The following is a 26814-nucleotide window of genomic DNA, read 5'->3' on the forward strand; positions in this document are numbered from 1 at the left end:
CCATGAAAAAGCTAATGAAGGTCCAACCTTGGCCTTCTCCTCAGACATCATGTAGAGCTCCTGCTCGCTCATCCAGGCCTCTGCTTCGGCGGCGTCAAAGTAGTACTGCTGAGCTTCGTGGGCCTCGCTGAGGCGGGAGTGGCGCTTCTCGGTCTCCTTGCGGATCTGCTCCCACAGCGACCGCAGCTCGTCCAGGCGCTGACGGATGAGCTCCGTCGTGGGCCGGTTCTGCTTCAGGATCTGCTGGCTGCGCTCGAAGATGTCATCGTAACGCGGCTGGTGGCCCTGGATCTCCTTTTGCAAGGTCTGCGTGGGTTAGAGGTCAGAAGGTCACATATTCCCGTGTCAATTGGGAGCAGAGAATTCCACGGAGAAGAAAGATACCTGGTTCTTCTTGATGAGCAGCTGGACGGTCTGAAGGTTGTGTCCATGGTCTGTGGAGGTGGCCAGAGGCATCCTCTCCTCCACCCATAGCTACACACACACACACATCATCAAACTTCAGAAGAAGAAGCCATGAAGAAGAAGAAGAGGAGGAAGTTCTTCTCACAATTTCATCCTCTACGTCACGGTTGAACTGGTGGATCTCGCGTGAGGCCATGAGGTTGTCTCGTCTGCTCTGCAGCGGCGCCTGGAGAGCGCTGAACTTCTTCTCCACGCTGATCCTCTGACCGTCCACCTCCTCGGAACCTTTACCCTCCTGACTGAGTGCCTGCGACTGACCCTGCAGCTCATCCACCTCCTTCTGACGCACTTCCACCTGGCTCTCCAACATCTGGAGGAGGACGAGGAGCAATCAGCAAACAGAAGCTCAACCCCCCACACACACGTGAACGTCAACCTCACCTGCTGTTTCTTCAGCAAGATGTTGACCGAGGTCAGGTCTTTGCCGTAGTCGTCGGACTGAAGCTGCCCGTCCAGGTTAGCTAGCCACTTGTCCAGGTCAGCACAGCTCTGAGTGAAGAGCTCCGCCTTGTTGGCATCAAACAGACACTTGGCCTTGGTCTGCGTGGTGGACTCCAGCTCCTCCCACATCTTCTTCAAGGATGCCAGCTTCTCTCGCACCATGGCCTCCGTCTCGGGTTTCTCCGCCATCAGTGCCTTCCCGTCCTGCGACACGGGGGGGGGGGGGGGGGGGGGCGCTGTGGTTAATTCTGATGGTTCAGACTCCGCCCGGAAACACCACATAATATCTCGCCCAAAGACAGCTGGGATAGGCTCCAGCAGCATCCCGCGACCCTCGTGGGGATAAGCGGTAGAAAATGAATGAATGAGTTCTCCTCCTATTTTGTGTGGAAGTGGTAACTTTTTGGCTTCTTATTTTGTCTTTCCCCACACTCGGCCATCTCTGTGTGGAGTTTGCATGTTAGTGCATGCGTGGGTTTTCTCCGGGTACTCCGGTTTCCTCCCACATTCCAAAAAAATAATAATTGGCGACTCCAAATTGTCCATAGGTATGAATGTGAGTGTGAATGGTTGTTTGTCTATATGTGCCCTGTGATTGGCTGGCCAGGGTGTACCCCGCCTCTCGTCCAAAGACAGCTGGGATAGGCTCCAGCACCCCCGCGACCCTTGTGAAGAAAAAGCGGTAGAAAATGAATGAATGAATAAATGACTACTAGCACATCACTACCATCGGGAGAACCAGAGTATAGAGGGGAGGAAGCCACCTGCTGCGGCCCAGCAAGGTGCACTATAAGCGGGCACATGCTCGGAGCAGTCGGTGTGACACTATGGAGGTCTCTGGAAATTTTCAAATAAAGTTTTGTGTGCTAGATGGTTTTTTTTCTCCTATCATCAGGAAAAGAGGAGCACTTGATTTGCTCACCTGCACAGCACGGGTGTTTTTTTGATGGGGTATCCAAGTTATTTATATGATAATTATATAAAATATCAGCCCGATAATTATCATACACCCTAATATTTCTAGTATATGATGACGTAACAACGGTAAGAAGTAATAATAATATACTTCTTCACCTTCTCGATCTTGTCCAGCCACTCCTTGTTGGACTGCAGCTCGGCCATGAAGGCCTGGTGTTTGAGCCACTTGCTGTGAAGGTTGCGGGCCTCGTCGTACGTCATGTCCTGAGCCGTTAGCATCTTCTCGTTGATCCATAAGGACAGCTGAGGACAACAGAGAACATCCAAGTTAGCTCAAAGTCCAACAAGCACGGTCAGTCGGTAGAAAGAAGAACGGGATAGGACCTCCTGGCAGTCCTGCAGGAACTTCTGGAGGTCTCGGTTGTCCTTCAGCCTCATCAGCAGGTCATTGGCGGCGGCTCGGTTCTTCTTGTGCCTGGTGGACCGCGTCGAGAGCGACGTCACACCACGGCAAAACGTCATCTTCGTTTCTGATTCTAAACTTACCGCTGGTCGATGGAGTCCACCTTGTCCTGGATGCGTTCGGTGTTGATGTTGCCGTCGGTAACCAGGCGCCGCCCCGTGTCCACTACACCGCTGATCTTCTCCTCGTTGGCGTCCATGGTGGTCATGAAGTCCTCCTGCTTCTTGATGGCGGCCTCGGCGCCCTCCAGGGTGGTGGGCATCTCAGTGTGGGCCAGGACGTACTCCTGAGACACACAAAACCATGTTTCAGCCCGTCGGGTGGGATTTAAGGAGGTCAGAAGGTCTACCTGGTTGTTGAGGAAGGCCTCGGCCTGCTTGGTGTCCCTGAGGAAGAGCTGGTAGGAGTGGGACTGGGACAGCAGGTTCTGTCGGTTCTCCCACATCTTGTGGAGCTCGTTCCAGCCGGTGTCGAGCGCCTGGAGGCGCTGTCGCAGGAACATGTACTGCGCGTCCGTCTGGCCTTGTGTCACCATCTCCCCCATGTCGCGCATCTTCTGGTAGTCCTCCTCATAGTTACGGATCTCGTTCTTGATGCCCTCGTGTTGAGCCAGCAGCTTCTCGGCCTCGGCTAGCGTGTTGGGCATGTCCTCGGAAGCGATGGCGGTCTGCGTCCTCGACAGCCATGACTGGAAGTCGTCCAGATCGCGCAGGAACTGCTGCAGCTTGCTGGCCTCACCCAGAGACTCCTCACGGTTCTTCATGGTGTCCTGAGGGATGGAACCTGTTGACGTCACGTGATCCAACATTAAAGGACAACACGGCGGCGTACCTTCATCTCCTCCCACACGCCGGTGATCTCCGCCAGACGTCCCTTGATGGCTTCCGACTGCTCCGGGTGCTCCGAAGCTAAACGCTCCGCCTCTTTTCCCAGGTCGCCCAGCTTGTCCTCGATGGCGGCTAAATCCCGCTCCATTCCCGTCAACTTCCTCTGCAGAGCCATGACGCCGGCCAAGTCGTTGCCGAGCTCCTGAGTGGACTCAATCACCTGAGGAGACGGGGAGGTTCTCGTTGGCCAACCATTAACTCGATTCTACAAGTTCTAGGTACCTTTGTCTTCTCCTTGATCCATGACTTGGTCTCATTACACTCCAGGTGGTAGTTCTGTACTCCCAGAGCTGAGCTCAGACTGTCCTTCTTCTGGTCCACCAGGTCCCGGAACTGACTCCACCTGACCAGCAGAAACATGCATTGACTGAGTAGCACCATAATAACCAATATTAACTTCTTCCCAGTAACGTTACCTGGTATTGAGCTTGTCCTGCTGGGACTTGATTTCCTTCTCACCGGGGTGTTCGCTGTGGATCAGCTGCCTGGCAACCTGGTTGACTACGGCAACCCGGGACGCCTGATTGTTCATCTCCGGCTCCAAGCTCTCAAACCTGGACAAACAAGAGATGTATGTGAATGCAGCTCTTATAGGTTGTTTTCCGGATTATTATTTCTAACCGACATAGATAACACAAGACGTTATTATTAATGTTATGAGACTAAAGCTTAGACAAAAGCATGCTAAAGACATAGCATGATGTAGCGACACTATAGCACTGCCTTTGCACTGGTGTTTAGCGTTACCTTGCTCGGTGCCAGCATACTAACTGTTAGCATGTTAGCATTTTGCCTAGTTTAGTAATGTTAAAATGCATATATATGTACATACATTGCATGATGTAAGAAAACTAAAGGACAGCCTCACAATTTTGATGCTAGCATGCTAACTGTTAGCATTTTGCCTAGTTTAGTAATGTTAAAATGCATATATGTACATACATTGCATGATGTAAGAAAACTCAAGGACAGCCTCACAATTTTGATGCTAGCATGCTAACTGTTAGCATGTTAGCATTTTGCCTAGTTTAGTAATGTTAAAATGCATATATGTACATACATTGCATGATGTAAGAAAACTCAAGGACAGCCTCACAATTTTGATGCTAGCATGCTAATTGTTAGCATATTAGAATTTTGCCTAGTTTAGTAATGTTAAAATGCATATATGTACATACATTGCATGATGTAAGAAAACTCAAGGACAGCCTCACAATTTTGATGCTAGCATGCTAACTGTCAGCATGTTAGCATTTTGCCTAGTTTAGTAATGTTAAAATGCATATATATGTACATACATTGCATGATGTAAGAAAACTAAAGGACAGTCTCACAATGTTGATGCTAGCATGCTAACTGTTAGCATGTTAGCATTTTGCCGAGTTTTTAAATGCATATAATACGCACATCTATTGCATGTTGTAGGAAAATTATAGTTCGGCTTCAGCAATTTTGGTCGTAGGATGCTAAATGATAGCATGTTAGCATTTTGCCTAGTTTAGTAATGTTAAAATGCATTTATATGTACATACATTGCATGATGTAGGAAAACTAAAGGACAACCTCACAATTTTGATGCTAGCATGCTAACTCTTAGCATGTTAGCATTTTGCCTAGTTTTCATAAAGTTGAAATGCATATATATGTACATACATGTACATACATACCTCACAATTTTGATGCTAGCATGCTAACTGTTAGCATGGTAGCATTTTGCCAAGTTTTTAAATGCATACACGTATACATCCATTGCATGATGTATGAAAATTATAGTTCAGCCTCAGCAATTTTGGTGGTAGCATGCTAACTGATAGCATGTTAGCATTTTGCCAAGTTTCATCATTTTTAAATGCATATATACATCCATGGCATGTTTGTTTGTTTCTTCTTTTTGATCGGCATTCTGATTTTTGTGGTCTTTGAGACACGTTCTTCAACACACACAAGAGAGAAGGTAGACCACGTGAACTAGTTGTGGAAGGGAACCACAGTCTTTACCGGTGCTGGACCACCTCCAGGTCCTCTAGCTTCTCGGGGATGTCCATGCTGTTGAGCCACTGCTCCTTCTCGTCTATCCACACCTCGCAGGCGTTGGCTTCGCTCAGCATCTTGTACAACGCCAGCGCGTCTTGCAGCGCCTGCTTCCTCAAGCGTGTTAGCTCCGCCACCTCCTTGTAGCGCTCCTCGATGCCCGCCAGACGGCTCTGGACCTGCGGACGGGAACAGGATGACGTGGCCGAGTTCACGGGCAAAACTGGCGGCGGCGTCTCACCTCCTGGGAGTCGGCCTTCTCGGGCGTCAACGTGCGCGACTGCTCGTGCAGGGCGTCGATGACGGGACGGTAGCTGCCGATCTCCTCGGCCACGTCTTTGTGTTTCTTCACCAGAGCCTGCGTGGAGAACTCGTCATGGCCCACGTCAACGCTGGAGACGATGCGCAGCACGTCCAGCATCCACGTGTCGATGTCGTCAGCGTCGGCCTGCACGGACACCACGTTTCATAGCATTCAAATGTGATGAGGTGGGCTCATGACGTGCCTGAAGGACCCCAATGGGCTGATGAAATATGAAAAAAGTCCTACTCTAACCGGAAGGAAAAGAAAAAATTCCTAATCTTATCAGGAAATTATTTCATTTTAGACAGTATAGAGTTATATATATTATTATATATTTATTATTATTATTATATGATAATAATAATTATTAAAAATAAAAAAAAACATGCTTTTTTAAAGTTGTAACATTAAAGTTGTCATTTTGGAAAATTTGTTACACCATCAAAGTCATCATTTACTTTATAAAATGTATTGATATCATTTATAAAAATAATTTATAAATTAAGACGAATTAAATTAAGATTGATTACTTCTAATGTTATGAGATTAAAGTGAAAAAAATAAGAAAATACAGATTCCATAATAAATAAACATATACAAGAAGTTGATATAGTTGAAAAATATAATAAAAAAAATAAATAAATAGAATATATATCTATAAATATGAAAAAAGAAGAGCAACTGTAGTTTACCAGAAAAAGTCATATTCTCAAGAGAAAAGCCGCAATTTGTCAGAAAAAAAAATGTAATTTTAATTTTATACAGGTGAAATATTAAAGACAAAATATGTCCTTTAAAAATAAAAATGAATAAAAAAAAGAAGAAGTTGTAATTAAATGAAAATTAGATGTCATTTGGGGAAGAAGTTCTATCATGGCAATAAAGTCAGAATGTTCAAAAACGTATCTTAATGTTAATATTGTCAAAAAAACAAAAAAACGCAAGAACGATTTGACAACAAAGTCAAAATCTGACGACCATAAATTCATAATAATGAAATCGGTGGAAATCAAAAAAAAAAAAAAAAAACATAGGAAAAGCAGGCTGCTCACTTGGAACTGGTGCTGGTTGCACGCCTCCTGCAGGCCAGTTTTACGTACGGCAGAGAGACGCTCCAAAGCCGCCCACTGATCCTGCAACACAGACAATAAACAGGTTGACAAGGTCTCAAACTTGGGGGGCTGCCCTGGTGCATTCAGGTCCCCGTCCAGCATTGTAATTTCATCACATTAACTTAAGGCACAAACGAGAATAGACACTACTAAAACAGTCTTTTGTAAGTCATTCATGAGGGCAAGAGGTGGGGTACACCCTCGACTGGTGGCCAGCCAGCCAATCACAGGGCACATATAGACAAACAACCATTCACACTCACATTCATACCTATGGACAATTTGGAGTCACTAATTAACCTAGCATGTTTTTGGAATGTGCGAAAAAAACGCAGTACCCGGAGAAAGCCCACACATGCACGGGGAGAACATGCAATTGGTGGAATTGAACTCGGGTCTTCCAGCTGTGAGTCCTGCCTGCTAACCACTCAAACACCGTGCAGCCTCATATTAATATTATTCATTCATTCATTCTCTACTGCTTTTTCCTCACAAGGTTCATGGGGGTGCTGGAGCCTATCCCAGCTCTCTTTGGGCGAGAGGCGGAGTACACCCTGGACTGGTGGCCAGCCAATCACAGGAAAACTAAGGCACAGTCTCACAATGTTGATGCTAGCATGCTAACTGTTAGCATGTTAGCATTTTGCCAAGTTTTTAAATGCATATAATACATCCATTGCATGATGTAGGAAAATTATAGTTCAGCCTCGGCAATTTTGGTGGTCGCAGCTTGTATGCCCATATAACGAAGCCTGGCTTGCTGTGATGTCACAGTGATCCAGTGTTATAAAAAACTCAGTGAAATCGAGCATTCTGAGCCATCCCAAACATCTTTCAGGGCTAACTTCCAAATACACGAACCTTCTGATTTGAAACTACCGGGATCAAACATTCTAACTCTATTTATAGCTCATCATTGAGATGGTGTAGGACATGCTGACACCAAGGATGTGAAGGTTGTGGAGCTACCTGGATGTCCAGGATGCGTTCTTTAATTTTGTCGGCTCCAAAGTGGTTGTTGGCCACCAGCTCGTCTCCTTGCTTGATGGTCTGCTGCAAGTGGGCAGCCCGCCCCGTCATCTCGTCCTCGAAAGCCTTGTGCTGACTCAGCAGCCGCAGGGCGCCCGTCAGATCCTTCCCGTAATCCTCCGAAGACAGGATCTGCTCCTTCTCCCTGATCCAACCCTCCTAAGAAGAAGACACGGCAAGGCCCGGATTACCGACTTTGGCTGAACAACTTCCTGCGTCACGGTCACGCGGCATGAAAACGAACCTCTTCGGCCATCTCCCAGAAGAACTTCCAGAGGCGGCGTGACTCCTCCAAGCGAGCTCGCCGCTCGGCCGCCAACTGGCTGAGCTCCTGGTAGCAGAACTCCAGGTGGGCCACCCGGTCTCGGATGATCTGCGGGTCGCAGGGTTTGTAGCCTGAGGAGGAAGAGGAATGAGCTTCTTCGTACGCGAGCACACGAGTCGTTCCCGTCTCACCGTCTGTGTCCGCGGCAAACTTCTGAGCGTTGGCGTTGACGTTCCGGACCCTGTCAGCCTGGATGGCGATGTCGGCCTCCACCAGAGCGTGTTTCTGCAGCAGGTCTTCCACGCCCAGCAGGTGCTTCCCGTAATCCTGCGACAGCAGCAGCATCTGCGCCAAGAGACCGCCACCAGGTCAAAGGTCAAAACAAACACAAAACCAGCAGTAGTTTGGCAAGAATAAAGGTTTTTTTTTAAGTTTAAAAAACATAATAATTTTATGACAATAATGATGTAGTATTGAGGGAAAATTATGTAATTTTAGTGGCGTACAGTTGAAATATTAAAGAAAATAAAAAGCTACAATTTTTGGAAAATCAAGTTGGGAAAAAAAAGCAAAACATTAAAAAAAATTTAAAAGAAGAATTTAAAAATAAAAAACGCAAATTACAACTGCAGAAAAAAAAAAGCTGTGATTTTATGGGAATAAAGTCAAAATATTAAAAGATTGCAATTTTACCAAAATAAACATGTAATATTATAAGAAAAATCATGTTTTTTTATTGTAATATTGCAAGGGAAGTAGTAGTCCCATTAAATTGAAATATTAAAGAAATACCTTATTTTTTCAATGCTCTAATATTATAACAAATAAAACAACAAATATGATACAACAAATACATTTGTCATTTTTGGACAATGGGGTGCGGAAAAAGTTATAACGTGATTAGAATAAAGTCAAAATATTATAGGACTAAAGTCATAAATAAAAGAAGAAATTTACAAGAAGAAAGTTGTTAAAAATAAATAACATAATAATAAAATAAATAATAAATAAATAAATAAATAAAAAATAAAAACAGCTGTGATTTTACAAGAATAAAGTGAAAATATTACAAGAAGGTAGGACAATGGGGTGCGGAAAAAGTTATAATGTGATTAGAATAAAGTCAAAATATTATAGGAATAAAGTCATAAATACGAGAAGAAATTTACAAAAAGAAAGTTGTTAAAAATAAATAATAATAATAATAATAAACAAATAGAATAAATAAAAACAGCTGTGATTTTACGAGAATAAAGTGAAAATATTACAAAAAGGTTAAAAAAAAAACTCAGAATTTTTTTTAGGAGAATAAAATATCATCAGGACCAACGGGATGATAGTAGCATAAAGTTGAACTATTTTAAATACAGACAGTTTTGTTAAGCTGTAATGCTAAATAAAGCAAAACAACAAAAAAAAGTGATAGGAGAAGACCCCGCCCACCTTCATCTCGTCCATCCAGTCCATGATGTAGAGCATCTCCTGGAAGACCCTCTGCAGGCCCAGGTTCTGCTCCAGCCTCAGCCTGCGGGCCTTCAGAAGCTCCAGCAGGTACTCCCACAGTCTGATCACGTTGTCCTTTCTCGCCGTGATGCGTTTGATGTCGTGGTAATTCTCCGCCTCCAGCTCCCTCGCCACGGACACCACAGCCTGCGTGCCGCCCCACAAGGACAACCAAAAGAACAACGTTCAGATCCGGAACCGGACCAGCATCCATCCAATCTATCGAAGACGCACCTGGACCCGCTCCTCGTAGGCGGCGATGTCCGTCTCTATGGCCTCGTGCTTCTTGGTGGCCGCCTCCACGGCCTGGAGGTCGAAGCCGAAGTTGTCCTGGAGGAGGGAACGTAAGTCAAACATCTGAGTCGGGCGAGCGCGGTCGCAGCGACGGCGGGGACGTTACCTGGGAGACCAGACGCTGGTTCTCGCTCAGCCACGTCTCCCTCATGGCGGCCTTGCGATCAAAACGTCGGGCCAGCTGCTCCAGTTTCTCCTGGCGAATCAGCTCCGTTCTCAGCGCCAGCTCCCGCTCGTGCTCCGCCTTCTCCAGGCGCTCCCACGCCTGAAACAAACGCACCCCCGGTACATAATCAGTCACTGAGGGACATCTGCGTCGTTTGTTCCTGGGGGCGTGGCTACCTTGTTGATGTCAGAGATGAGTTTTCCCTCTCGAGGAGTGTAGACCTTCTGGTTGTTGGCTCTCATCTTACTCTGAATGGTGAAGAGGAGAACCTCCAGGTTGCCCTTCTCTGTGAACCTACACACACGTGCACAGTTAGCATGTTAGCACGTTAGCATGTGCGTGCCAGGTTCTTGTGGGTCAGTACAGACTTGGGCGGCTTCTCCACGGTTCTGTAGGTGTTGAACGCTTGCAGCTGCTGCTGGACGCCCACCAGAGAGTTGGCAAACTTCCTGTTGTTGAGGATGATGATGGTCTGCTCGATCCACTCCAGCAGGTCCGACGCCAGAGACTCGTACTTCTCGATCATCTTCTCTGTCTCGATGGCGTTGTCCAGAACCTGAAGGACCCCGGCAGTGGCGTTATCATCAAAAGATGACGGAGTTTCAAAGTTCCTTTACCTTTCCGATTCGCTTGCCCTCCACCTTCAGAGCCTTCATCTTGGAGAAGTAGTGGTAGTAGGTGACCACGTAGGTGATGATGGACTTCTCGTCAGGGTGGTCCACGCTGATGTCTGTTCGAGATGGAGGAGACAAAAAATGAGGAACATTTCTTCCAGACGCCGCCGCTAGCATTAGCCACATGCTAACTCACCCTCGGGGTCGAGCAGCTTGGTGAGGCCCAGATGTTGCTCGGCCAGGTTGAAGGCATTCTGCAGGTTGTAGTGAGCGTTGGACTTCTTCAGCTTGTCAAAGTCGATCAGGTCCGGTCTGACAAAGGAAGCGTTAACATTCGAATTTGGAACGGGCCTGCCACCTTCTGCTAACCTCTGGCCGGCGTTGCAAATGCAGGCCCATAATAGGATGGGCTACACATCACATGCAGGCCCATAATGGGACGGGCTACACATCACCTGCAGGCCCATACTTGGATGGCTATACTCTACACGCAGGCCCACAATAGGATGGGCGACACATCACCTGCAGGCCCATACTTGGATGGCTAAGCTCGACATGCAGGCCCACAATAGGATGGGCGACACATCACGTGAAGGCCCATACTTAGATGGCTAGGCTCTACATGCAGGCCCACATTAGGATGGGCTAAACATCACCTGCATGCCCATACTTGGATGGCTCGGCTCTACATGCAGGCCCATGAAAGGATCGGCTCCACATCACTTGCAGGCCCATAATGAGACAGGTTACACATCACCTGCAGACCCACTCTTGGATGGCTATACTCTACATGCAGTCCCATAAAAGGATCGGCTCCACATCACTTGCAGGCCCATAATGATAAAATGACTTAAGTGCTGCATGCCACTCCCATATTAGGATAGCTGTGCTCTCTGCGATGAAGGCCCATAACATTGTGGGCTAAACTTTTTCCATGCAGGCCCACGATAATAGGGCAACACATTACATTCAGGCCCATAATATGATGGCTACGCATTACATGGAGGCCCAGATGTCTAAACTCTGCATGGAGGCCCATAATAGCATTAGCGACATGTCCTATGCAGTTCCATAATAGGATGGCTACGCATTGCATGCAGGCCCATAATGGAATGGGCTCTGTTTCGTAAGCAGGCCCATAATAGAATGGCCACGCTCCGCATGCAGGCCCACAATGGAATGGGCTCTGTTTCGTAAGCAGGCCCATAATAGATTGGCCACGCTCCGCATGCAGGCCCATAATGGAATGGGCTCTGTGTCGTAAGCAGGCGCATAATAGAATGGCCACGCTCCGCATGCAGGCCCATAATAAAAGGCTGGCTTACAGTCTGAATGCAGGCCAATAATAAAGAATGAAATGTGTGTGGCTTTCTTGGAGGACAGCGTGAAGGTGGCCCGTCCTCTCTCACCTGTGTTTGTGGATGAGCGCATTGAAGGCCATGCCGTCCCTCCAGCTCGTGGAGAAGTTGTGGATGTTGACGTTTGGATATCTGGACAGTAAGACAAGATGGCGCCCGGTCAAAGGCAAAAAACAACCTCACACAGTCCGCAGACAACGTCGTCAGAGACTCACCCGGCAGTCTTCATCTGACACCAGAGCAGCAGCGCATCCTTAGCAGACTTCTTCTCCTTGTTGTCCTCCGTCTCCACGCTGATGTCCTGGATCTGAGACACACACGCACACACGTCAGCGCTGGTGGACAACATGGCCGACGACGAGGCCATGTCGTTTCTACGTGGACCAAGACAAGCCGAAGAACTCTTGGAGCTCCTCTTACCTTCATCAGTAAACAGCGACACATTCACAACTCGACTAAGATCATCGACACCAACGTCCAATTCACGTGCACGCTCACATGCACGCTCATCATCCCGCATGATGCTGACAATCCTCGCTAGTCTACATTCCACCCTCCTCCTCCTCTTCCTCCTCTGCCAGGATTTAAAGCACTAAAAGAGTTTTTATTAATCCCGGCAGCTTAGAAACGTTAAATCCTTTCCACTCATTTCCCCAACGTTCCCTCACGGAGGCGGGCAAAGATGCGCGAGAGACGCTCATCGCCGCTGACGAGGAAAAGCGACACATTTGTGAAAAGATGACTACTGTTGTCCTATGCAAATACGTCTTCTTCATTTAAAAAAAAAAAAACACTTTCAGTGTAACGATTGTTGACTGCATGACCGTCATGCAACACTGCTCACAGCCACAAGGGGGCACACATGTGGTGACTGCTAGATTTTCACCACATCAAGTGGCCTTTATGCTGATTGGCTACAATTGAAAAGGCGGTCTTACCTGGAAGCGGAGGATGATGGTCCAGATGAGGCCCAGGGTGAGGCGGTGATTCCCATCCACGATGTCGTGGGAGCCCATGTTCTCCAGGTGGACCTTCTGCTCCTTCAGGAACTGCAGGGCCTTGTCCACGTTCTCCAGACAGTGGATCCTCATGCGGCCTTTGGTGGGTTTGGGCTGCAACACACACACGTCATCGTAACACCTCTCCACCGGACGGATCACGAGATCATGATCTTATTGAAGAAAAATAAGTACAGTAATAGTAATATTAAAATATTTATATTTATATATAAAATATATATTTTAATTTTTGGAAAATTAGACAAAATGCTGTAAAAAATAATGTCACTTTAGGAGCATAATATTGCTCTAGTAAATAAAAATATTTATTTTTTTAGTTTATAATTTAATATTAATATATTAATATTACATTAATATATTAATATTATATATATTAATATTATATATATTAATATTATAATATTAGTATTATATTAATATATTACAATATTAATATTATTAAAAAACAACAACAACAACAAATAAAGCTGTCAATTTTGAAAAATTAGGTTGTGGGGAAATAAAATTACACTATAATGTTAGGAGAATCATATAAAAAGTCATAATTCAGAGAACAAAAATGTACAAGAAATTGAAATAGTTAGGAAAGAAACTGTATAAAAGGAAGAAAGGTGTCATTTTACAAGAATAAAATTAAATTACCATGAAAGAAAATCACAGTCTGACAAGAAAAAAGTCAACAAATAAAGTTGTATTTTTGGAAAATTATGTAGTGGAAAAATGAGAATAAAATAAAATGTCATGAGAATAAAATAAAAATATTAGGGGAATAATGTCATAATTATGAGAATAAAGTGTACAAAAAGAAAGTTGAAATAGCTGAAAAATTAAAGAAAGCGTAAGAGAAGAATGTGAGGGAAAAAAAGCCATATTTTATCAAAATAAAGTCTAAATATTACGATTTTTTTGTCACCATAAACTCATGATATCATGAAGGAAAAATAACAGAATTTTAATAACATATTAAAGAAAAAGAAAAATATTAGAGTAAAAAAAATCCAAATTATGAGAAGAGAACGTACAAGAAGAAAGTTGAAATAGTTGGAAAACTATAAGAAAGAAAGTTGTAATTTTATGAGAATAAATTCAAACTATTGAGAGAGAAAGTCACATTCTATCAAGAAAAAAAGTCACAATTTTTGCAAGAATATACTCCTGATATTATGGATGAAAAACAACAGTTTTAGCAACAAAGTTGCAATATTAATAATGAAAAAATATATTTCTGCCATAAAAAATAAAGGTGTCATTTGTGACAAATTAGACTGGGCTGTAACTGCCCCCCCCCCCTTTGTGGGGTCAAAAATGGAGGAGAAAAGAGCAAGGCTGATACTAATAGAGGGCTTTATGGGTAATATGACAAAGTAATATGACAAAGCTGCTTTAAAAGGGCTGGACACACCTGGTAGACATTACAAGTCTGAACCCTCCACTGTCCCACCGTGTCAATACAAAAATATTTGGTGACCCCTGCCGTCCTCACTGACATCACCACGGTAACACTGAAGGATGGGACAGATATTGTCAATGTGTGCCCCCCCCTCCCTCGGTGACAGCCTGGTGAAAAGGCAGGATGTGCAAGAAGGGGGCGGAAAAGCAAGAAGAGAAAGAAAGAAAAATGAAAGAAGTTTGGCTTGTCGTTCTACAAATAGCGTCTGATTGTGCTGCTAGTGTTGCCATGGTGACGACACGGCAGACGGCCATGCTTCCTCACCCTGCATCCTACCACTGTGTATCAAGGCAATCCATAATCCAATAAGTCCTGTTTAAATTACTCCTCATTCTTTCACCATTTACTACCATTATTGACCGTTTTTGATGAGTATTGATTGTTTACGAGGAGTATTGATTGTTTATGATGAGTATTGATTGTTTACGATGAGTACTGACTAGTAGCAAGAGAAACGAGCGACCCTCGTGAGGAAAAAGCGGTAGAAAATGAATGAATGAATGAAAAAATCGTACGCAAACAAAGAAACAATACGTAACATAACGTAACAATACGTAACATAACGTAACATTCCAAGTAAACACTTAAGATGGTCCTATCATCATGAGAAGCAACAATGTGAGGAGCTTCCGACCCACCAGTCTTTCTCCTGACAGGACCTCCAGCAGCTTGATGAGCATGCGGCCGTCCCTCAGGTCCATGTAGAGGTCGGTGATCCGACAGGAGACTCTGGAGAGATGCGAGTTGACCCATTTGGTGAAGGTCTTCTTCTGCACGGCCTCTCGCTCGTCTGGACAACACCAACAAAAAAAGAGGAGTAGAAGGAACGTTGGTGTAAGGAAGTATTGACTCAGTGGACCTTTTCACTATGTTGTTTTTTTACGGCTTTAATGTAAGGAACGTTTTACAATTTCTGATAAAGACGTGCAGACACACACACATGGAACACACTTCTGTGACTGGCCTTCAAAATAAGAGTTCAGTTTAACCCACGTCTGCATAAACACAACAAGAGTGTGAGCGGTTGGAATTGCATGGGTGACTACATCTTCTTCATGACAAGCACATGCATTAAAGTTGGTTGAACATTTAGTAGCACACACTTTCTTACTAATAAATACTATTTGAGAGCAGGGGTCTCAAACTCAATTTACTTGGGGGCCACTGGAGCTCGGGTCTGGGTGAGACTGGGCCGCATCAGGTTTTCCCAAAAAAACCCCCACATTTATTAAAAAACAATTGGTTCCAATTTTCTACAAGAAAAGCTCTGATAAAACATTCCACTGTTCTCAAATATCTTACTTTTTATTTTTCTACACAAAATAAGATGAAAAATAAATAAACAAATCAAGAATAGAGAAAATCAATCAGTAATAAATAAATTCAATAATAATAATAATAAAACAGCAAATAATTAAAAATTAAAAAACCACATATAGTTGGTGGGTAGACAAATTATTTTTTCCAGATTAAAATGAACAAAGCATTATTAGAGCCCTGTAGACATGACAAAACACGACTATAGTCACATTTATACTCTTTTTATTTAGAACATATTGCACAACTGCAGGGTCTTGAGACACATGCTAACTCACAAACTAGAGAGCTAGCGACCTAAACGGTAGCCTTCATCCTTTAAACTTAAATAGCCAAAAACTTACCACTTCCACACGGATAGGGAGGATAACTATTAACAGTAATTTAACCTTTAACATGAACATTAATCAAACGTAATAATTTTTTCTGGGTACATGATACCATACAGCATCCATATCAAATTTGCGCGGGCCGCACTAACATTACACTTTCATATCAAGGCGGGGGGGCTCAAACTAGTGTCCTGCGGGCCACATTTGGCCTGCGGGGCCGCGTGTTTGAGACCCCTGGCTTAAAGCTTTGTAGCTTTTTTTCCAATACTTTGCATTTTATATTGCTTTATATATACCAAAATATCCTGACATACTGTATATGGTCCATATCAGCCAACCCAAACTGTCACTTATCATCTCTGTTCGCATTTCCTCTCTGATTGAGCTCATTGTTAGGCGAGGGCGGGGCTTCCTGAGTCAGAAAAGTTGGGAAATATTCACACGTACGCACACACACACTCAGCACATCAACACCTGCAGCATGCAACACAGTTACTTACTGGTGTATGCTAAACATACGTATGTCATGTACCAGTATGTGTGCGTACATATGTACATGTGTGTGTGTGCGTCGCAGAAAAAAATCCAACATAAAAACAAAAAAACGTGTTATCAAGGTACGTGTAGAGGATGTTTAAGTCTTATCTGGCCTGATTGTGTCCTTTTTCCTGTTCATGCCAAAGGTCAAATGTCATCCTGTGGGAGCTTGTGAAGACAACACAGACATGGCACACTCCTGACTTATTAATAAACAATTTCATATCGTGAAAAAGAAACAATATATTCAATTGTTCAAGGTCTCAGTCGGTGAACTTGTGCACTTATGCCTACTTTATTAAGTGCATAGGTGTGCAAAACGCAGTACACCGTACACTCAAAACCGCAATAAACAAATGTTATGTGATTCTTTTTATGCATTAAAATGTAAAACGGGGCGGCACGGTGGTCGAGTGGTTAGCGTGCAGACCTCACAGCGAGGACACCAGGGTTCAATTCCACCCTCGGCCATCTCTGTGTGGAGTTTGCATGTTCTCTCCGTGCATGCTTGGGTTTTCTCCGGGTACTCCGGTTTCCTCCCACATTCCAAAAACATGCTAGGTTAATTGGCCACTCCAAATTGTCCATAGGTATGAATGTGAGTGTGAATGGTTGTTTGTCTATATGTGCCCTGTGATTGGCTGGCCACCAGTCCAAGGTGTACCCCGCCTCTCGCCCGAAGACTGCTGGGATAGGCTCCAGCACCCCCGCGACACTGGAAAAAGCGGTAGAAAATGAATGAATGAAAATGTGTCGGTGCCGACCCTAACACAAAAATAGGGTCCAAGAATTATCGTGTATCCCTAATTTTTAAACACACGTAGCGGCAGTCTAGCTGCTAGCGCACTATTTATTAACACACACACGCACACACACACGCAGAGCTAAGCAGAAGTCAATGTCAACGTCTTGAGTTACTGCTGAACTCACAGAAAGCATCAGTGTGTGTTTCAGTAAGAGCAAGAGGAGACAGTGGTGTATTGATTGTGTGTGTTTGTGTGCCAGAGATCAGGAGGGTGGGTCAATAATTCACACACACACACACACACACACACACACACACACACACACACACACACACACACACACAGTTTGGACGTGACCTTAAAGCGAAGAAACACACAAACCAGACATGGGTGTGGTCTTTTTTTGTCTCCATGGGGACAGAAAATAAATAGCAGAATCAATGACCATTTTTATCTCTTCTCTCACGCTCTCTCTCTCTCTCACACACACTCTCTCACACACACTCTCTCACACACACACACACACAAGAGCAATGTTCAGTGAGAACATCATGAGGTGGGAAGCAATCAGACTCATACAAACAGAGGACAATTGTGCTCCATCATGGGACGTCCACGTCCTGATAGGACACACACACACACAAACACACTGTATAGCCAATGTTTTGGGCCTGAGGCTCCGCCCCCAGCTCCGTCAATCAGCATCTTTCATCCATGAAGGTCATGGCAGCGACAACCAACCAAGTCAACCATTCCGAGTCGGCCATAACTTAGACTGCGGAGGAGTAGAACCGGTCTCCACGACCAGAAGGACCAACATCTGGATCCACTAAGACAGAGGCGGCTGTGTTTTCGCCCTCCCATGTCTGTTGCATGTTTCCAACTCACAGCCGCTCGCGCTGGATCACATGACACTATCCAAACACACACACACGCACACACACACAATCATGCGGTCATGTCAAAATACACACTTCCAGTATCCAGCATTCCAACATTCCTGGTGTCCCACGAGAGACGCGGGAGTTCCAAGTCTCGCCCTGCTTGCTTGCGACATGTTGGCTGCTAAAGTCCACATGATGGATGGACGCCTGCCGTTGCTATAGAAACCACACACAGCAACGTCATCACATAGAAAGGAAGTGAGTCTTGCGTGTGTGTGTGTGTGTGTGTGTAGGCCAGACTCATAGCAAGATAACACACACACACACAACCCTGTAGATGGCGTGTGTGTGTGTGTGTGTGCGCTTGACATTCCTCAGCCGTGAGAAGACAAAGCGTGTGAGTGTCATCAGGTCGTGAGGGACAAATGCGTGTCAATGAGGTCTACAGCTGACCCACATCTGGACCATCCACCACCATCTTCATCACATGACCTGGTCTCATTAAAGTACTCCTGTTGGCCTGCTCCACTAAACAGATATCGGTGCGCGTGTGTGGCGTGTTGTCACGCCTCCATGGCAACCACAGGCTTCAGTGTAAGTGTCAGGTTGTCATACATCACTCATGTGTGACATGGACATGTCACATGTAGCAGGAGCAGCCAATCAGGTTGAAGAGTGGAACTTTTGTGACTATTCATTCATTCATTTTCTACCGCTTTTTCCTCACGAGGGTTGCGGGGGGTGCTGGAGCCTATCCCAGCTGTCTTGGGGCGAGAGGCGGGGTACACCCTGGACTGGTGGCCAGCCAATCACAGAGCACATATAGACAAACAACCATTCACACTCACATTCATACCTATGGACAATTTGGAGTCGCTAATTAACCTAGCATGTTTTTGGAATGTGGGAGGAAACCGGAGTACCCAAAGAAAACCCACGCATGCACGGGGAGAACATGCGAACTCCACACAGAGATGGCCGAGGATGGGGAGAGACAAAATAAGAAGCCAAAAAGTTACCACTTCCACACAAAATAGGAGGAGAACTCATTCATTCATTCATTTTCTACCGCTTTTTCCTCACGAGGGTCGCGGGGGTGCTGGAGCCTATCCCAGCTGTCTTCGGGCGAGAGGCGGGGTACACACTGGACTGGTGGCCAGCCAATCACAGGGCACATATAGACAAACAACCATTCACACTCACATTCATACCTATGGACAATTTGGAGTCGCTAATTAACCTAGCATGTTTTTGGAATGTGGGAGGAAACCGGAGTACCCGGAGAAAACCCATGCATGCACGGGGAGAACATGCAAACTCCACACAGAGATGGCCGAGGGTGGAATTGAACCCTGGTCTCCTAGCTGTGAGGTCTCCGCGCTAAGATGTGCTGGAACAGATTTGGATTTGACCAACTATACCTGTTGATTAGTTCGAATTAAATATCATGACATTAGTGCTACACTACTATCAGGAGAACCAGAGTACAGAGGGGAGTAGCAAACTGCTGTGGCCCAGCAAGGTGCACTGTATTCGGGCACACGTTCGGAGCAGCCTGCATGACACCATGGAGGTCTCTGGCGAACATTTTGCACTTTTCAAAAGTTTTTTGCGTGCTCTGTTTTTCTTCTCTATATGCCTCACTGCAGCGTTTTATTTAAGCGCTTATCAGTGTAACGTCTTAATTCCGTCACGTCAGCCAATAATTATGGTACACCCCAAATCGTTACCTGCATCAGCTTTTTTTTTTTGTCCTTTTACAACTTCTAACTTTCCCACTATGACAGGAACCCCCACAACAAAGCATCTTTTAAGTGTTTAAACTTTCCATTTCTGGTGTTTTTCTAAGTCTCAGATCATATGCTCCGCCCCCTTTGTGCTGCTGAGAGCGTGCACAGTGGGTGACTTCCATCAAAGAACTCTTTCATCCTGCAGCGCACACACACACACACACACACACACACACACACAAACACACATGCACACGCACTCGGCCTCAGCCAGACGGCGTCCTCCATCACTTCCTCGTGTCACCTTGGTCCCTAGCTGCCAACAATCGAGCCATTCTTCATCCCGCTCGCTCGGCGGATGGACTTTAACGAGTTAACACGCGGGAATGTCTGCTGGGAACGTTTCAGACGTGTTTTTCAGGGGTTTTCATGGATGTGAGACGGAGACCAGCATGCTGGTCTTTCTGGAGGACGGCACTAAACCGGGACACCACAAGTACCGCTCCAACCTATGAACCATGACCCCAGCTAAGTCCTTGTGTGACGTATTAGTTCAAAACCACCATGGAAGAATAAACTGGCCATCTAGACATAAAGTAACACCCCTATAGTCACCTTTACACTCCTATTGCCCAATATAGCAGACACATGATAAGAGAAAATAAGAGAAAAAGTGTTTACAACATTCTAAATATTGGTTTACTTCTTTATGGAATTTAAAAAAAATATGGAATTTTAGGCATAAACGACCTAAATGTTTTTTCACATTATTAAAGCCCTCTAGAAGTGATATAACACCCCTATAGTCCCTTTTACACTCGTCGTGCCCAATGCAGTCGACAAAATATGGCATAAGAAATAGAATACCTGTTTACCAACCTCTAAATATGGGTTTAACGTTATTTGAGACTTGTAGACATGAAATAACACCCCTATAGTCATCTTGACACTCTTATTACCCAATATAGTAGACACAGGATAACAGAAAATAAGACATAGAAAAAGTGTTTACAACATTCTAAATATTGGTTGAGTTTTTTACACTCCTATTACTCAACATAGTACATATAGTCATAGAAAATATGGAATTTTAGGCATAAAAAATCTGTTTTCGACCTTCTAAATGTTTTTTTCACATTATTAAAGCCCTCTAGAAGTGATATAACACCCCTATAGTCCCTTTACAGTCGACAAAATAAGGCATAAGAAATAGAAAACCTGTTTACCAACCTCTAAATACGGGTTTAACATTATTTGAGCCTTGTAGACATGAAATAACACCCCTATAGTCATCTTGACACTCTTATTACCCAATATAGTAGACATAATAACCAAAACTAAGACATAGAAAGTGTTTACAACATTCTCGATATTGGTTTACTTCTTTACACTCCTATTACTCAACATAGTACATATAGTCATAGAAAATATGGAATTTTAGGCATAAAAAAATCTGTTTACGACCTTCTAAATGTTTTTTTCACATTATTAAAGCCCTATAGAAGTGATATAACACCCCTATAGTACCTTTACACTCATCGTGCCCAATGCAGTAGACATAATAAGTCATAAGAAATAGAAAACTTGTTTACCAACCTCTAAATATGGGTTTAACGTTATTTGAGCCTTGTAGACATGAAATAACACCCCTATAGTCATCTTGACACTCTTATTACCCAATATAGTGGACATAATAACCAAAAATAAGACATAGAAAATGTGTTTACAACATTCTAAATATTGGTTTACTTCTTTACACTCCTATTACTCAACATAGTACATATAGTCATAGAAAATATGGAATTTTAGGCATAAAAAAAATCTGTTTACGACCTTCTAAATGTTTTTTTCACATTATTAAAGCCCTATAGAAGTGATATAACACCCCTATAGTCCCTTTACAGTCGACAAAATAAGGCATAAGAAATAGAAAACCTGTTTACCAACCTCTAAATACGGGTTTAACGTTATTTGAGCCTTGTAGACATGAAATAACACCCCTATAGTCATCTTGACACTCTTATTACCCAATATAGTAGACATAATAACCAAAAATAAGACATAGAAAAAGTGTTTACAACATTCTAAATATTGGTTTACTTCTTTACACTCCTATTACTCAACATAGTACATATAGTCATAGAAAATATGGAATTTTAGGCATAAAAAATCTGTTTACGACCTTCTAAATGTTTTTTCACATTATTAAAGCCCTATAGAAGTGATATAACACCCCAATAGTACCTTTACACTCTGGGTTTAACATTATTTGAGCATTGTAGACATGAAATAACACCCCTATAGTCATCTTGATACTCTTATTACCCAATATAGTAGACATAATAACCGAAAATAAGACATAGAAAAAGTAGAAAATATGGAATTTTAGGCATCTGTTTACGACCTTCTAAATGTTTTTTCACGTTATTAAAGCCCTCTAGACGTGATATAACACCCCTATAGTCCCTTTACAATCCTAGTGCCCAATGCAGTAGACAAAATACGGCATAAGAAATAGAAAACCTGTTTACCAACCTCTAAACATTATTTGAGCCTTGTAGACATGAAATAACACCCCTATAGTCATCTTGACACTCGTATTACCCAATATAGTAGACATAATAACCGAAAATATTTCTAGTTCAGTTAATTTAGCTAAGTTCAGTTCATTTTTTATGCTTGAAAATGATTAATTTAGGCAGAAATAGGTAACATTTGCATATTTTTAGCTAATAATGAGACATGATTTATTCATTAGCATATATATATTTTTAGCTTGATAGAATAAGAAGTGCAAAGTATAGATGATTCCTTTTTGCATGTTTTGCTCAAATGTAATCTTAGATTTATCTATTTGCTTTTTCAAGCGTGGTACCTTTTGGAAGAAAAGAATAACGTATATGTGAGTATGTGTAAATATGTGAAAGAGAATTTAAGGCTGGAGGGTTGGGGGGGGGTACGACACCCTCCTTTAATCCCACAAAAAGGGTGAGGATGAAACATTGATGAGGGCGAAGAGGCGGAGAAGAAAGAGGAGACGATGGAGGAAGACGCGGCCGTGAGGACAAGGCCGCAAGCTGTCCTGATCACGTTAGACACGCCCCCCCCCCCGCCCTCTCCCCCCCACCCCATCAACAGCCTGGGGACTCCCTGAGCAGTCAGGTGTGTTCTGATTGGCTGTCTGTAGGGACAGCAGCATAGCGAGGGGGGGAGAACAGAGTCATGATGTTCTTGTTTTTGTGCGTCTATGTGACTCCTGCCAACAGGAAGGAGGCGGAGTTATAACATCCTCCCGTCCAATCAATCAATGAGTCATTAAGGCAGTTTTTAAGTAATTATTCTTTGTAATTATTGCTTTATTCGGTGTACATGAACACCTTAACTTACACCAGGGGTGCCTAAAGTGCGGCCGGTGGCCGTTTGTGGCACATGGCTGTGTGTTTACTGGTCCGCTGGACATTTGAAAAATATAATTTAACATGAAAACTCACAATTTAAGAATGTGCAGTAATTTTACAAGAAATATAGCCAAAATATTTAAAAAATAACAAATAAAAAAATGTTGTGGTGTAACAGTAAAGAATAACTTCATAACAACTTAATAATAATTTAAGAATAACATAATAATATCACTTCAGTGGCATAAAGATAAAAAAAAGAGTCCTAATTTTATGTAAAACAAACAAAACAAGAAATAAAGTTGTAATTAGTCATAATTACGAGAAGAAAATTTACAAAACGAAAGTAATATTAAGTGGAAAAAAGTCAAAATATTATGGAAATAAAGTTTTAATATTAAAACAATATATTGTTTCAAAAAAGGTTTAAATATTTGGAAAATATAAAATGGAAAAAGTTGTAATTTTGGACAATTAGGTTCCATAACAAATTAGAATGTTAAAAGAATGGAGTCAAAATATTATGGGAATAAAGTCACCATTACAGCAAAAAAAATAAAAAAATACAACAGAGTTCAAATAGTTGAAAAATAATTTTAAAAAACTGTGATTTTATGAGAAGTCAAAATATTAAGAAAAAAAATCATAATAGGAGGAAAAATATTGTCATTTTAGTCGCATAAAGTTAAAATTTTAAAGAAAAAATACATAATTTTTTATGCATAATACATAATTAGACCGTTTTCGCGGGAAACACGAAATCCAGAGAAATACCGCTGAACAGGTGCAGATTCTGGAAGATGTAGAAAGCTTTGTGTGCTGGTTATTGTGTGTAGCTGCTCTATGGGAGTCCACAACTCAATTAAAAAAGGACCACAAATGAAGAGAAAATGAAGAAAAAATTTTTTTTAAAAAGTTGAAATACTTGAAAAATAAAACAACAAATAAAGTTGGAAAATTAGGATGCGGGAAAAGCGGGAAAAACAAGAAAAAAAGTCTCAATTTCATGAGAACAAACACGTAATATTATGAGGAAACATCATGTCATTTTAGTAGCATGGAGTTGAAAAAGTTTGGACGCCTCTGTTGTAGCAGCGGCCAAACTCTGGATGAGGTGAAGGGGGGCTTCACCTCCTCATCATCATCATCGTCATCCTCGCATGTGACTTCCTGTTAAAGTAAATGATTATCCGGGCAGGCCACATTTTCCCACAAAGCCTTCAAGTCACACAAGCGGACGAGCAAGAACTTTAACAAACGTTGGCTTCGGGGGATTCAATATTTGACAAAGAGGACGTCACAGAGGTGTTGGCCTGCTCGGAAGATCGTCCGAGAGCCTCCGGGGAACCCGATGGATGACCTCGCTGACTGACGCTTTCAGATCGACCGTGAAACTCCATTAGCCTCCTGATCAAAACAAGCTAGCCGTCATCCTGACAGAAGATGTCCGTCACCACACTTACATCCAAGTTCCACCTCCAACATAATCGCTACATGAGCTCTACATCATCCAGGAACACAGAAATACGGAGAAGATCCAAAAAGAACGCCAGCAGTCTGACTCCTTCATTCTTTGGCTTTCATTCTGATGACAACACTTTTTCACAGAACATTCCCACCGCAAGTCTAGAAGATTCCGGAAGAATTCTACAATAGTGTTTCTTATTTTTACTTGAACTTCACGTTGAAAAAAGCAGCTTTGGACCGACACCAGAACATTCCATCAGTGGTCACGTTCCCATCTGACTCATCCCTGAAGACTTCTTGTAAGGTCTTGTAAGGTCTAAGGACTTCCCGGTAGTTACTTCTCCCCAAATTCCATTTTTATTTTTTCCTAAATTCCCTTTAATATTTCTTCCCCAAATTTCCTTGTATTTTTCCAAAACGTTCCCATCTTCCCCCTAAATTCCCGTTCAATGTTTCCTTTGTTAATTCATTCATTTTCTACCGCTTATCCTCACGAGGGTCGCGGGGGTGCTGGAGCCTATCCCAGCAGTCTTCGGGTGAGAGGCGGGGTACACCCTGGACTGGTGGCCAGCCAATCACAGGGCACATATAGACAAACAACCATTCACACTCACATTCAGACCTATGGACAATTTGGAGTCGCTAATTAACCTAGCATGTTTTTTGGAAAGTGGGAGGAAACCGGAGTACCCGGAGAAAACCCACACATGCACAGGGAGAACATGCAAACTCCACACGGAGATGGCCGAGGGTGGGGAAAGACAAAATAAGAAGCCAAAAAGTTACCACTTCCACACAAAATAGGAGGAGAACTCATTCATTCATTCATTTTCTACCGCTTATCCTCACGAGGGTCGCTGGGGGTGCTGGAGCCTATCCCAGCTGTCTTCAGGCGAGAGGCGGGGTACACACTGGACTGGTGGCCAGCCAATCACAGGGCACATATAGACAAACAACCATTCACACTCACATTCGCCAATTAACCTAGCATGGGAAAAAACCGGAGTACCCGGAGAACATGCAAACTCCACACAGAGATGGCCGAGGGTGGAATCGAACCCTGGTCCTCCTAGCTGTGATCTGCATGCTAACCACTCGACCACCGTGCCGCCCTGTTTCCTTTGTTATCTTTCCCAAATTCTAATACTTTTCCCAGATGTACCTTGAAGCTGCTTGAAGCGTCCTTCCAGCTGGTTGTAGTTGAACGCCGCCTGGCCCGAGAAACCGGGACCCGGGCTGGACCCTCGGACGGGGCTGTGGCCGCGAGCGGCGCCGTGAGAAGGACCCGGTGCCCCAGAAGAAGAAGGGGACAGCGAGCCAGCATAGTCCAAAGTCGGGGAGAGGTGGCTGGGTGAAAGCGGACCGGGAAGAGTTCCTGTAGCGCTGTGAAGCTCCATAATCAAAGTTCTAGAGGAGACTCGTCCTCCGAGGCATGGAGGCGCCAACAAGATGTTTCTTCAAAAGTTCAGACTCCACCAGGATGAGATTCTAATCCGGATCGAATCGGTCCGTTTCAGGAGGAACAATCCGTGGGAAGTCAAGCAGCTTGGAAGCGGAATCGAGGACTCAGCCGGCGTACGGCGGCACGGCGCTGCCGTTTGCTCCGCGAGCATCCATGTGTGCAGGAGCCCGCCGCCACGCTATCTGTCACTCAACAAAGCCCACTCAACGCACGGCCTGAGCGGGCGGGACCAGAAAGGAAAAGCAAGCAGAGAAGCGAGGAAAGCGTTTGTCCTCCAGCGTGACGCTCACACACTGAAAACACCTTCACTGCAGCCAGAGGGGGTGGGGGAGGGGCAGGCAGCGGGGGCCGCTGCTCCATCCGACAGCCAATCGCAGCCCTGTCTCGGGGGTGATGTCACTGCCTCATTAGCATAAGAGGGAGTGGCTGCGAGATTGCGAGAGAAAGTCTCACACAGAAAGAGAGTCCATTCTGTAGGATAAAGTGCTGGAAATATTAGATTTTTCAAAATAAAAGTACTTCCCTTGGAGGCCATTTATACGTGATATATTGATGGGTTGTTTTTTTTAGTGGAGGTCTGTTTTCTCGTCGTGAAGGAGTTCCCGAGCGTGATCAAAGTCAT

General features: G+C 43.9%; 1 protein-coding gene across 4 annotated transcripts in view; it reads right to left on the reverse strand.

The window, feature by feature from the left end:
- sptbn1 (spectrin, beta, non-erythrocytic 1) overlaps window positions 1-26814 on the reverse strand; it is a 50134-nt gene that overhangs the window by 18523 nt on the left and 4797 nt on the right. Inside the window, exons 1-29 of one of the 4 annotated variants that reach the window (XM_058065146.2) lie at window positions 25893-26399; window positions 14958-15109; window positions 12789-12962; window positions 12066-12157; window positions 11902-11982; window positions 10689-10804; window positions 10496-10608; window positions 10247-10434; window positions 10055-10172; window positions 9819-9977; window positions 9653-9748; window positions 9359-9565; window positions 8107-8260; window positions 7895-8046; window positions 7591-7809; window positions 6562-6642; window positions 5447-5653; window positions 5173-5384; window positions 3591-3728; window positions 3397-3517; window positions 3119-3334; window positions 2637-3056; window positions 2371-2573; window positions 2209-2299; window positions 1981-2127; window positions 847-1110; window positions 551-775; window positions 385-474; window positions 28-306 (exon numbers count right to left, since the gene is read on the reverse strand). In XM_058065146.2, coding sequence (XP_057921129.2) covers window positions 28-306; window positions 385-474; window positions 551-775; window positions 847-1110; window positions 1981-2127; window positions 2209-2299; window positions 2371-2573; window positions 2637-3056; window positions 3119-3334; window positions 3397-3517; window positions 3591-3728; window positions 5173-5384; window positions 5447-5653; window positions 6562-6642; window positions 7591-7809; window positions 7895-8046; window positions 8107-8260; window positions 9359-9565; window positions 9653-9748; window positions 9819-9977; window positions 10055-10172; window positions 10247-10434; window positions 10496-10608; window positions 10689-10804; window positions 11902-11982; window positions 12066-12157; window positions 12789-12962; window positions 14958-15109; window positions 25893-26127 — 4950 coding nt within the window. In that variant the 5' untranslated portion in view covers window positions 26128-26399. Of the gene's footprint in view, window positions 1-27; window positions 307-384; window positions 475-550; window positions 776-846; window positions 1111-1980; window positions 2128-2208; window positions 2300-2370; window positions 2574-2636; window positions 3057-3118; window positions 3335-3396; window positions 3518-3590; window positions 3729-5172; window positions 5385-5446; window positions 5654-6561; window positions 6643-7590; window positions 7810-7894; window positions 8261-9358; window positions 9566-9652; window positions 9749-9818; window positions 9978-10054; window positions 10173-10246; window positions 10435-10495; window positions 10609-10688; window positions 10805-11901; window positions 11983-12065; window positions 12158-12788; window positions 12963-14957; window positions 15110-25892; window positions 26404-26814 lie in introns of those variants that run through there. The other 3 variants (XM_078793868.1, XM_058065148.2, XM_058065147.2) reach the window with 3 other exon arrangements.

This window comes from Doryrhamphus excisus, linkage group LG10, assembly GCF_037039965.1.
Source record: "Doryrhamphus excisus strain RoL-2023G ecotype Guam linkage group LG10, RoL_Dexc_Guam_v1.1, whole genome shotgun sequence".
NCBI lineage: Eukaryota > Metazoa > Chordata > Actinopteri > Syngnathiformes > Syngnathidae > Doryrhamphus > Doryrhamphus excisus.